Source organism: Bos indicus, chromosome 6 (genome assembly GCF_029378745.1).
Source record: "Bos indicus isolate NIAB-ARS_2022 breed Sahiwal x Tharparkar chromosome 6, NIAB-ARS_B.indTharparkar_mat_pri_1.0, whole genome shotgun sequence".
Taxonomy (NCBI): Eukaryota; Metazoa; Chordata; class Mammalia; order Artiodactyla; family Bovidae; genus Bos; species Bos indicus.
In genome coordinates, this window is record NC_091765.1 from 16,208,286 (window position 1) to 16,221,816 (window position 13,531).

Below are 13,531 nucleotides of genomic sequence, written 5' to 3' on the forward strand. Positions count from 1 at the left end.
GCTTGAAGATAACAGTTTAAAGAAAATGCTATGTTAAGGGCTATTATAGTCTCATGTCATCTCTTTGGTTATCACTGGAATCCTAAAAGAGGTGCTAAAACACTACAATGTAATCTAAGGACAGCTTTAAAAATGCTCACTTTTGGAAGAAGAAAAAATAGTCACACTTCATAATATGATTTTTGCATCATTGGGAGAATTATAACTATAGTTTTTCTGAGGTCTCTTCACTCATTAGACAAGTCTTCTGATCCTCCAGATTATCAACTGTCATAGGAAAACTAAATGCAGAAAAATCTGAAGTAACTAGAGGAAAGGGTCATGCTGAGTAATTAACTGACGTAAGTTATTCTTGCCCCACGAAATCTTTACCAAAACTTTTAAGAAGTATCTACTTGAGATGTGCTTCAACTGCTTTTCATGCTGACTTCTGGTATAACCAAAGTTCAAGGAGTTCAAGAGAAAGGAAAGACAAGACAAGCAAAGGGACTAGTGTTAATGCATAAATTGAAAAACCCAAAGCCCCAAATGATCCACAGATAACTGTATTAAGTTGTATAATTTGTAATAACAATGTCTTGGCTCCAAGAATGGTCTTTAATTGAAATACCTTGTGAAATTTTATTTTATAACAGAAAGATTTCAAATATGTTTTGCTTAAAATAACAATAGCAAGCTAGTCAAACCACTTTGCTTTAACTCTAACATCCCCTTAAGCTATAATTTATTACTTAACCAGGTATACAATAAGATGTTTATGTTATGTACTGGTTTTATTTAAATAATTAGAAGAAAATCGATTGCTGTCCAAAATAAAAATAAATCAGGCAATTTGTTTACAATCTCATATTTTGAAAATAAGTAAAAATTTTGTGCAAACATACAGAGGGGGAATTTACCATTTTCATTAGAAGAAAAAATTCTGTGGGGAAAATGATAGTAATGACAGAAACAGAGAAATCTCTTGGGTAATGGTTTAAAAGTTTTCCTTCAAAGATTTTAAAATAGAAAAAATAAGCCATGTAATTTTGAAGAAATAAGGTTCTAAGTTAGTAGATTTTTCATTAATTTATCAAGATTTATTCTGCAAAATTACCATCATGGACCACACCGATGATGTTAAATGCCTATAATGTATTATAACAACAATTTTAATATTCTAACCACTTCATAAGATTGAGCTAAATGTTCTGTCCAAATAAAAGAAATTATAACTGACCAAACCCATATGATTGATTGCTTTAACCCCAGATTTCTTCTGGGCAGGAAAATAATTCGTATTTATTATTTAACACTTGAACACAATTTATAAAGCACTATTTCCCCCATTTTGGTATCTAATGAGATATCAAATAATTCTCCAGTTTATTTTACTTGAAAGTCTGCAGTAAGACTACTTGAAGGAAGAAGAAAAAACACAATATATATTTGCCTTCAACGCTGAGTAGGTGATTTGTTGTAGAGATTATAGATGGAAAATCTGTATTTTTCCTCTACTTTAAAGATGAAGTATTAACCATCCATCAATACGGTTTATTCCTCATGATCTTACTTTTAATTCAAGTTTTCAGAGTCAGCTCCATTTGGTGTGGAGATCTTTGTTGCCACAAAGGGTGAGCTGATGGGAGAGGACAGGATGTCCCAAGCCCCTCAGCAATGGGCCGTGCCCCTTTGGAGAGGAGATGAAAGCTACACTTCACCCCTGGTCACCAGAGCCTCTATCGTTGGATGACGCAATACAGCCTCCGTGTTCTGCGCCCGTATACATCTGGGGCTCCGCTCTCCATGATGACTGTTCCAAGGACGCTATACAACAGAAAAAAGGCATTTCAGTATTCCCATCACTTACAGTGTCCAGCCAACGAGACCCTAACAGTGGTTGGAGAGTAGACCTGAAATATGAGATACAAATGGACCTATTCTCAAGCCATTCTGAACCCAATTTTTAAAAAATTAAAATAGTTTTGGTTAGTTAAGATGATTCAAAGGACTGTGCTACCTGACATTGCTATTTAGCTTTCTCTGTGAACTCTCTCTCTTTCCATTTGGCCCATAAATGACTTGAAAACAGAGCCCAGGTTTTAAATGCAGTTGCATTCCTATTCCCTGACATGGTATTCTACCCTTAACCTGCTCCAGTTGATGTTGGTTTTGGTCAATGAATAAGTAACTTTGGAGGCACTACTAGTAAGGCTTGTGGTTTAATGGGTTTTCCAGGAATAGACAAAGAATTGGTTCAGAGCCAATCCTGAGCTTTTATCTCATTTTCCACTCTACCTCCCCACCTCCAATCTCTACATGCTCTTTCATAACAGGTATTAAACATATATGAGCTGGCTAGACATGATTGGGGATGTGATGACTCATATTGGGAGACAGGTATATGAGTGGCTCATACAGAATGGGCCAAACTGTTTGCAACAGAATGAGCAAAAAGAGAGAGACTCTAATTTATTTCTGAAAATAGTCAGTGAACTGAGTCCTCAGTGTTTTCTGGGCTTAACCATACTCTTTCATTTGCAAAATTACATTATATGTACCTCTAAAGGAGATTACTTTCATACCCAAAAATTATTTGCTTTTAGCTCCTCAAGAAAAAGTACTATGTAAGGTATTCCACTGCTTTCAAAAATTACAAAACCCTAAGCAACTTTTGAAAATGCCAAATATTTTCATTATCCAGGTTAACAACACATATTAAAACTACAATAAATATTATATATAGTATATATTTTATATGTTATTAACATATATGTATAATATGTAAAATATTTGCTGTAGTTTGAATGTTCAATTCTGAAATATACTTTAGTATCCAAAGCCTTCCTCAAATTAGGAAATAAAGTCATACTGAATCTGGGTTACATAGCAACATGAGTGAGAGCAGGGTTTGGAGTGAGTTTTTCAAAACAAGAAGCCAGTGTTCTCTCTACAAGGAAGTTCTAGGAGGAGAGAATGGTAATCAGCATATTTATGAAGGGCAAATATCAGAAAATATATTTTCTGAAGTGAAATATGAAGGGGCTGAAGTGCCTCTCATGAGCAGAGAAACTATTGTCTCAAAGTTTTTTCAGACTTTTCTAAAGGTTTATGATACAAAGTGTATTCAACCTTGTCCTGTGAGTTAGGAAATACGACTATGATATATATCTAAGACCCAAGCCCAAGAAGCTTATCATAATGCAACTCTTGGTAAAAGTATTATGTCAAATCATATATAACTCCATTTCTACCTGAAGCAGATTGAGCTCCACAACAGCCTGAAAATGTGAGTTGATTTTATGGCCCCTCTTCTAGGGGTCTGACTGGATTTCACAAATGGCCAGGCATCTGGCTGAGGGCTAGACCCTAATAAGACTTAAATAGTCCTCAATCCCTAGGAGAATCCCCAGATCAAGTTAAATTCACAAGAACCCTTTATTCTAGAACATGAAACACATTTTCTTGGAGTCATTTGCAATTTCGCTGGAACCATACTGACAGCAGCCAGTATAGGTCCGTAACCCCAAGGATGACCTCAAACTCCAGTGTAATTCAGAATAAGGTGGCACTCACTGTGTGCTTGCTTAAAGGGATCCAGCAGACTGCTCTGTGACCAGAGTTTTGAGTGAATGTGGTAACCTCACATAAGACAGGAATCTGGTCCAAATGTATTTCTCTAAGCTCTATGGCATTCCAATACAGCCAGTTGTTCACATAGCTTATACAATTTCACTATTGCTTCTGTGCATAGATGAGACTTTCCACAGTCAGGGAAACTTCAAGATCCAGATAAAGATAATCATTCACCAGGATCCAGGGGGGAAAACTGGCCAACATCTGCTGCCAGGCCTTCCTTGAGGGCCTCGGATGGACTCGCATTCCCGAGGTTTTGATGTTCCTTTACAACCACGAACTGCAGAGAACAAAAGGGAGACAGAAAACACTTAAAATTCATAAATTATCTCAACATACATTAAAGTCTATGGCTTTGTAATGTTCATCCTATAGGAGGGGAAAGCCAAAAGGAAGGCCCTATCAAATTTGTTTCTCTGGCTAGTGAAGGCTTCAGTTTTCAGTGAGAAGTCTTATGCTACTCTCTCTGAAAAGTGAAAGCGAAGTAGCTCAGTCATGTCCAACAGTGGTGTCCGACTCTTTGTGACCCCATGGACTGCAGCCTACCAGGCTCCTCCATCCATGGGATTTGCCAGGCAAGAGTACTGGAGTGGGGTGCCATCATCTTCTCTGCTTAAAGCAACTAGGCAGTACTAATACCTTTACTGAAGAATCAATTCTAATTCTGGAATCCCAATTTTTGGGCCATGGATCCCTAGGGACTACTTTTTCCATAAGCAACCCATGAATCTACAAGAGGTCTGAAGGTTGCCCCCAGACCAGATAAATAATGCCTCTTACATGTATCTGCTCCAACTTTCCAAATATGTGTGTAGGTGCTTAGTCGATAAAATTCACCTAAATATGATACCAAGGTCTGAACAATTTGGGCTCCTTAGTGACTAATAAGCACTCATAAATGCAGCTACTATTTTTCAGGGATCCATGAAATGTCTTCTCATGCTTGAACAGCTTGGGAACCAAAATTCTAAAAGACAGGCCCAGAAAACAACATTATTTCTCTTTGGTCAACAGAATTATTACTTATGTCATTGTTTGTACTGTCCACATTTGATTGGGCACTTGCAATGCAGGCTGACCAGAGTTAATTGGCTCACATTCACAAGAGATGAATCCACCTGCAATGCAGGAGACCCCAGTCCAATTCCTGGGTCAGGAAGATCCACTGGAGAAGGGATAGGCTACCCACACCAGTATTCTTGGGCTTCCCTGGTGGCTCAGCTGGTAAAGAATCTGCCTGCAATGTGGGAGACCTCGGTTTGATCCCTGGGTTGGGAAGATCCCCTGAAAAGGGAACACCTACCCACTCCAGTATTCTGGCCTGGAGAATTCCATGGAGAATTCCATATAGTTCATGAAGTCGCAAAGAGTCGGACATGACTGAGCAACTTTCACTTTCACAAAAGATAGATTAAAGTATTAATAGGTCAAAGATAAAAGGAAAGAAAAGAAGATACCCCATGCCCCAGGATGAAGGATACAGTTTGGTCAAGTCTTTCCCTGCCAATCAGTAACCCAGCAGAGAGGCTGCCCCAAGGCTCTGGTTGATTATGCTCCATTGGTTCAGAAATGGGCCCTCCACATAATGAGCCCATAACTCAGAAATATAGAGAAGAAAAGAAAAAAAAATTTCCTTGACCATATTTCTTTTTGAAAAAAGTATAGGAAGAATGAGTGGTTTATTCAGTTCAGTTCAGTTCAGTTCAGTCGCTCAGTCATGTCCAACTCTTTGTGACCCCATGAATTGCAGCACGCCAGGCCTCCCTGTCCATCACCAACTCCCGGAGTTCACTCAGACTCACGTCCATCAAGTCAGTGATGCCATCCAGCCATCTCATCCTCTGTCGTCCCCTTCCCCTCCTGCCCCCAATCCCTCCCAGCATCAGAGTCTTTTCCAATGAGTCAACTCTTCGCATGAGGTGGCCAAAGTACTGGAGTTTCAGCTTTACCATCATTCCTTCCAAAGAAATCCCAGGGCTGATCTCCTTCAGAATGGACTGGTTGGATCTCCTGGCAGTCCAAGGGACTCTCAAGAGTCTTCTCCAACACCACAGTTCAAAAGCATCAATTCTTCAGCACTCAGCCTTCTTCACAGTCCAACTCTCACATCCATATATGACCACTGGAAAAACCATAGCCTTGACTAGACAGACCTTTGTTGGCAAAGTAATGTCTCTGCTTTTGAATATGCTATTTAGGTTGGTCATAACTTTCCTTCCAAGGAGTAAGCGTCTTTTAATTTCATGGCTGCAGTCACCATCTGCAGTGATTTTGGAGCCCAAAAAATAAAGTCTGACACTGTTTCCACTGTTTCCCCATCTATTTCCCATGAAGTGATGGGACCGGATGCCATGATCTTCATTTTCTGAATGTTGAGCTTTAAGCCAACTTTTTCACTCTCCACTTTCACTTTCATCAAGAGGCTTTTTAGTTCCTCTTCACTTTCTGCCATAAGGGTGATGTCATCTGCATATCTGAAGTTATTGATATTTCTCCGGGCAATCTTGATTCCAGCTTGTGCTTCTTCCAGCCCAGTGTTTCTCATGATGGTCTCTGCATAGAAGTTAAATAAGCAGGATGACAATATACAGCCTTGATGTACTCCTTTTCCTATTTGGAACCAGTCTATTGTTCCATGTACAGTTCTAACTGTTGCTTCCTGATCCGCATACAGATTTCTCAAGAGGCAGGTCAGGTGGTCTGGCATTTCCATCTCTTTCAGAATTTTCCACAGTTTATTGTGATCCACACAGTCAAAGGCTTTGGCATAGTCAATAAAGCAGAAATAGATGCTTTTCTGGAACTCTCTTGCTTTTTCCATGATCCAGCAGATGTTGGCAATTTGATCTCTGGTTCCTCTGCCTTTTCTAAAACCAGCTTGAATATCAGGAAGTTCACGGTTCATGTATTGCTGAAGCCTGGCTTGGAGAATTTTGAGCATTACCTTAGAAAGAAATATTTGTAAGAGAATGGTGAATCCCCTGAACACATTTTCATTTTCTTATTTTCCATAACACTAAGCATCCTTGCCACCTCCTCCTCATCAATAGTCTGCGGTAACACAATGCAAAATTAATACATGACCCACTGTTTAAGGGCACATGCCCATTTTTCTCAGTGGAGAAGGGAATGGCAAACCTTTGCTAGGTATCATACCTTTCTCAGATGAGCCCCCCAGGTCAGAAGTGTCCAATATGCTACTGGGGAAGAGTGGAGAAATGAATGAATGAAGAAGCTGGGCCAAAGCAGAAATGACACTCAGTTGTCTGGCTCAGGCCAGACTTCAGCCCTCTGCACTGCAAATTTTCCAACCACATGCCTCTCTGCTAGAAGAACCTAGGTTCCAGGATTCTGGCCTGGGTTGGGGAAGGCAGCTGATGGAACCAAACTTGTTTCTGCTGCTTCTCCTCCTCGTTCAGGTGCTCCCCCCCATTCTCACTGATGCCCACAGCAGCAGTTGGTGTCAAGATGGTTCTGACCACTGGGGATCAGCCCCTCACCATGGCCCTGTGTCCGTACGCTGCTCACGACAGCGGCAAGCGTCTCTGAGTTTTTAAATAAGAAGATACACACAGATTGCGTTTTTCCTTCTCTCCTATGATTTAAATAAAATGAACTAAACTTGCTACCTAAAACCTGAAGGAAGTACCATATAGACTAACAATGAAATCAGGGTAATTAAGGATTTGAAGACATGAAGCTTCAAAGATCTGAGGACATTTCTGTAACTAGGTTCACCCAGAACCACACATTTAGGGAATCACTAGAAACAGAAGGGATCTTACAGCCCATGTAATCCAAATGCCTTGGAGTCCTGAGGAGGAAACAGGGGTTAAGTGACTTGCTGAAAATTAGCCAGTTGGTAGAAGAGTAAAGTCAGAATTTATTTCTTATTGCATTTCTGTACTCAAGTTCAACCAAAAAATAAGTACACACTGAATGCCTACAACGGGCAGAGACAGATGGTTGCTTGTCCGTCAAAAGCGCAGCCACAGGAAAGCTATTCTCTGAAATGCACATGAGGTAGAGGCAGGAAAATGCGATATGGGAAGGACCCCAAATGATACCTTTGACCCTCTAAACCCCCTTAATAAGCTTTTCTCTATGTGCCCACAGGTTTCACTTCCCCATGGGCCTGCCATATATTCCAGCTTCTTCCACAATATATGCCACAAATGATACCAACAATACACACTAAACCAGTCAACGTGTCTCTGACAGGATCCTGGAAATGGAAATCCCAACCGTTGCAAGAGAGCTTTGTCCCATGTCTGCCCTCTAGGGTTCTAAGATCAGTGACTGAAGAGGATGATCTATGAAGCATTTTGAACTTTGCAGTTACTATGCTTTTTGGAAAATACAGGATACCTAGGAATATTTGAATTTAAAATTGAACTTTCAGTATTAGTCTGAATTTAACTAGGTGTTCTGTATTTTTATTTGCTAAAGCTGGCAAACTGTTTTGCTGCTGAAGTTTAAGGACTTAAAATGTGTGTAAGAAAAGAAGTTTTAAGAAAATTAGGAGCATAATCTTCAGTTTGTAAGACATCCATCTGAAAGGGATCACCTAAAAATTGGGAAAGACTTTTCACAAACATATTAAAAGCTAAGTTATAGCAAGAAAGTACATGATAGGAAAAAGGATCCCATAAACGTCTTGGGCCATTACATCATGGCACTAGTTTAGCTCGTCTGATTAACTTAGGACACAGTTCCCCCAGCCCCACTGCCCACCCAGGACCTCCCAGTTGTCGTGGTGTTGGGTAATATTAACACCAGCTGGAAGTTATAATAGGTTCCAGTCTCTCTCAACTCAGCAAAGAACGAGAAAAAATGAACTGGGATTAATAGAAAGCCAATTTCTTGCTTCATGTACTTTGGTTACATTACCCAAGGTTGGGGGCAAAAAGGCATCCAGCCTCGCCATCTGCAGGCCTGCTACGGATCACATCTCTGCTCGGTTCTTCACAAGGATTCTTTGGATTTTTCAGTAGCCACTTCTGAGTCCTGCAATAAAGCCAAAATGTGAGACTATCTCAAAACAAAACAGTAGCCCATTCAACAATGGTCAGGCAATTACTTATGTTACTGAAATTTAGGTACCTAAGATGCATGAGAGAAGAGAAGTATTAAGGAGACTAGGAGCATAACTTTGGGTTTTAAAGCCTTCTTTCCTGCATTATTTTACAGATTCTGTTTCACTATTTGCAAGGTACTGTGAGAAGGGAGGAGGAGGGCATGGGAGGCAGGGGAAGGCACGCGTGCATTCATGGATATATCGACTGAGTACTAACTATATCCTAGGCCTTGTGCTAGTACTGGAGACAAAGCAATGGAAAAACAACAAAATCTCTGCTTAAATGGACTTTGAATTTGTAGAGAGGGGAGTGCCTATAGAAACACTATCACAGCAATTGTGTGACACACAGTATTAACTCCATCTTATTAGTGAAGCCAGTGGTGTTGGAAAACAGTAGTGATGTACCCAAGGCACGTGGCTACCAAGGGCAGCCCAGGGGCTGGGTCACAGTGATGGGCCAGCTACAAATTGGCATGCGCCATCTACCTCTATAAGGATTAAGTCATGAGCTGCTAAAGCTGCTGACCTTCAACACCCCCTGAAAGGAGTTCAGGTTGAAGAGCAGAAGTGAAGCACTCTGTGCTCTGGGAAAATCTGGCAGGACACAGCTTCAGAGAGTTAAAAATTTTTCAGGAAAAGATTTTATGAACCAAATTCTTGCATCTCCTTGTACCTAGAAAAATACTAAAATTCTTCATGGTGATATTTGCTCCTCATGACTAGCAATAACCTTCTGCAAAAAAAATATGCACTTGATCACACGTCCTCCCCCTGCCTTCACCAAAATCACATATATTCTGACGTTCCCCTCTACCTCTTTGGAGCAGTTTCTCAGAGCTATCTGAACTGCTGTCTCCTGAGCTGTAGTCTTCATTTTGCTCCAGATAAAACTCAACTCATAACTCTCCTGTTGTGCTTTGTTTTGTTTTGCTTTCAACAGATATAAAGCCTAGGCTCCATCCAGGTCTATGCTAGGCATGGTGTCATGCCCTAGGGGAGGGGGCAAAAGGAAAGGAGATCTAACAGGGACCCCTGTCCTCAGAGCCCAGCCTCAAGAGGGAGAGAGGCTGGTGCATCACATCTGAGCAGCCATCTAAGGGAAGGCAATGAGGGAAAGGCAGTGGGGAAGACACCAGCCAGCCTCAAGATTCCCAAACAGCGCTACTACTTCAAGGCAGATGGCAGCTCAATTCCCTTTGGGAGTGCAACCCTCAGCCACACAGGCCTGTCTGCCCATCTGAAAGTGAAAATTGCTCAGTCGTGTCCAACTCTTTGCGACCTCATGGACTTTAGAGTCCATGCAATTCTCCAGGCCAGAATACTGGAGTGGAGAGCCTTTCCCTTCTCCAGGGGATCTTCCCATCTGCCCATCTGAGGAAGGGCAATAGGAAGATAGGGGCTGCTCTGGAAGCCCATGCCAGGAGCTGTGAATTCCATGTAACAGATGGAACCCACTGGGAAATTGTGTGGGTTATTATTTTTAACCAAAGGCATCAAAGAGAACAATTGAAGTGGTTAACATAAACAGTTCCAAAGTTTCAAGGTATAGTTTGTGGAACATACTTCCTGTTGATTTTCTTACAAAGCAGGCCTTTCAAGAAATCAAGTTTCATGAAGTAATTACACTACCATACTTTAAAAAATTTAGTTGCACAAATAGCCTTTTCAGAGATACACAAAACAAATAGTGTTTGGACAGTTAATCTAAATAAGACAGGCAAGACTGATACAAAGGGAGGAATAACTGATTTTATCTCTTTAAAGAAAATTGCTTAACACACCTAACTGACAAACTCAGTGCTGGAGTTGTATTTACTGGTATATATCAGTAATGTGGCAATATTTAAGTTGGCAGTTTTAATTTGATCCCAAGAGAATCTTATTATGTTGTAGTCCACAGAATAAGAAAAAAAAAAAAAAAAAAAACTTAGCAATTATAGTACATGTGGACTTAAGTTTCTTCCTTCCATTTTTTTTTTTTTTACAGTATTTGCCAAACATCTGCTTTTCTTTTGACATTCTGTCCAATGGATGAACAGCTGATTATTCAGTATTCTGTCTACAAACATCCAACATATTGACTGAACACTAGGCTAAAAAGTACAAAGTTTACTGATGGACCACTGAATTAAAATGTCAAATTTTTGCCCGTGAATCCTGTGTCTCAAGATAGAAAAGGGTTTGGAATGTGGGACTCCTTGGGGAAGCTTACAGTTCTTGGAAAATCATAACAATAAGAACAGAAAGCATTTATTAAGCCCTAAATTAGCCAGACAAACTACAATAGTGCATAAAATGCTTTTCAATATTGAAAATAGTAGATGACACTGGCCTACTTTTTAAGAAAGTGGAAAATGAGCAAACAATACGATGCCCAATGTAGTGGGGTTTTTGTGTGTAATAAATATGTAAATACTATTATTCCACAGTTCTGAGCTTTTAACTGGAGATGATTAAAAACACAAACTCCAAGAATCAGAAACTTCCTTCCAATTTAGGGAAGACACTGATATTCTTGAGCAGAAGTTAATATTTTGTGGGAAACCAACTCAATGGACAGGATGTATGAAAAATTAGTTATGCAGGCTGCGGATGGGGTAAGGAGAAGCCTGTGATGCTAAAAGAAAAAGGTGGAATATGAAAATGCATGATGTTATATAGCCACCCAATATACTACATACGTCCATGGACAAAGACTGGAAAGGAACAATAAAACCACAGATGTTTTAGAGCAGTGAAACCCTGGATCATTTTTTGTTTTGTTTTGTTTTCTATTTCCTGTTCTTCCAGTTTTTAAATGAAATAAGTATGTAGAAGCAGCTCATCTCCAAGAGCCCCTGGGAGGAGCTTGAAGGAGGTGGAAAGTTCCAGTGGATGCAAAATCACCTGTAGTAGTAGTGAGCTCTGCACAGCCCGAGGAGCAGCAGGAAAGCCAGCACCAGCGCACGGACAGCCACCGGGCTGGTGTTCCACTGATGCCCACGGCCTGCACTGTGCGGATCCTACCCATCAAAGTCTATGTACTCACCTCGCTTCCCAGGGTAGCCAATGGGACAGCTGCGGCAACACACAGACAGAAGTCAGCAGTGAGCCATGGCCAGAAACACTTACATTCTTGTACTAGCCAGTCATCTCTCAGCCTCTACACTTCAGCCTCATACTTTGTGAAGACTATGGAAAATCCATCAGGGCTCAGTTGCTGCTGTTGTTCAGTCACTCAGCTGTGTCCCACTCTTGCAAACCCATGGACTGTAGCCCACCAGGCTCCTCTGTCCATGGGATTTTCCAGGCAAGAAATACTGGAATGGGTTGCCATTTCCTTCTTCAAGGGATCTGCCCGACCCAAGGATCGAACCGTCTCTCCTGTACTGGCAGGCAGTTTCTTTACCGCTGACACCCCAGGAAGCCAAACGGGTCAGTTGAAAGCACTCTGATCTACAAGTTACTGCAGCATAGACTTCCCCCATTGGTCTGTTGGCCCTGGGATTGATTCGGGGTTATTTGCATACCACCTCTATAAGGCACTGCAGAACACTGATTAAAGATCAATTTCTGTTAAAAGAAGAACTGCCTCTCTCTAAGACCAACACAAAGCAACCCTGCCCTAGGAGCAAAGGGAGTTTTCAAACAAATGTTTGGCCAGATTGCAATCAATATAAGTCAAAGGAAGGAAGAATTTGAAAGCAGAGTCTTTTACTTGAGACCAGGTTATAAAAGAATGTGAGTAGCCTCTGAACAGGAAGCAGAGGAAACCATTTTTCTTACTTTTTTCTTAAAGGTCATAGATCCAAAAGGTCTCAGTGGTAACAAGAAGCACACACTTACTTTCTTCAAGAGAGAAAAACTAAGTGGAGGGAAAAGCGGCATTCACCAACATCCCGCTGTTCATTAGTGAAACTGTTACTGGAATTACTGTTGTTCATATGGGGCCTCCCTGGTGGCTTAGATAGTAGGTAAAGTATCTGCCTGTAATGGAGACCTGGGTTCGATCCCTGGGTTGGGAAGATACGTTGAAGAAGGGAATGGCTACCTACTCCAGTATTCTTGCCTGGGGAATCCCATGGACAGAGAAGCCTGGTGGGCTACAGTCCATGGGGTCTCAAGAAGTCCAAGACACAAGATGGGACAGAGTGACTAACACTATTAGCAACCAACACAGGCTGTGAACTTTTATGTGAAAGTAAATGAAACAATGCTGCCATCTACTGGGAATGCATGCTTCCAGAGCCTCTCAGGATCTTGAGTAGAATTAATTATTCTTTGAAAGAGCATAAACTTTAAAAATAGTCTACTAAGCATTTTGTGATGCTCACTTGTTAGGAATTTCTTCCCCTTGGCCCTGGATCCACTAACTATATACCCATGCCCCCACTTTATTCCAGAAGGAGATGAAGGCATGAATACACAGAGAATGGACATCAGTCCCCATGATGGGAAGAGGCAGCAAGGGACAAGCTTTAGATGAATCATGCATCTCCTGCATGGATCAAGCCCCAGAAGAGATCTCAAGTCTAGTCCTAGTTGTACCTTGAGTTAGTCATAGGAGCTTTGGCAAGTCACTTTCAGAGACAGAAGGGAAAGAAACCAGCGTTTGCTATACACATTATGTTTCTGATACTGGGATAGTTAGATAGCATCACCGACTCAAGGGACATGAATCTGAGCAAACTCCAGGAGATAGTGTAGGACAGGGGAGCCTGGCATGCTACAATCCACGGGGTTGCAAAGAGTCAGACATGACTCAGCAGCTGAACACTGGGCACTTTTGTTTTGTTCTCAATGGTAGATTTCCATTTTATAGATGAGGAAAGTGAGATGCAGAGGAGTTACATAATT

At 41.0% G+C, this 13,531-nt stretch overlaps 1 protein-coding gene across 1 annotated transcript in view; it reads right to left on the reverse strand.

Annotated features, from left to right (window-relative positions):
- Positions 1-596: 596 nt before the first annotated feature.
- EGF (epidermal growth factor) overlaps positions 597-13,531 on the reverse strand; it is a 103,613-nt gene continuing 90,678 nt past the window's right edge. The window contains 6 exon segments of the mRNA XM_070791070.1: positions 597-1,702; positions 1,705-1,806; positions 3,790-3,895; positions 8,506-8,528; positions 8,531-8,622; positions 11,582-11,752. Of these exon segments, the coding sequence (XP_070647171.1) occupies positions 1,560-1,702; positions 1,705-1,806; positions 3,790-3,895; positions 8,506-8,528; positions 8,531-8,622; positions 11,582-11,752 (637 nt within the window). The 3' untranslated portion in view covers positions 597-1,559.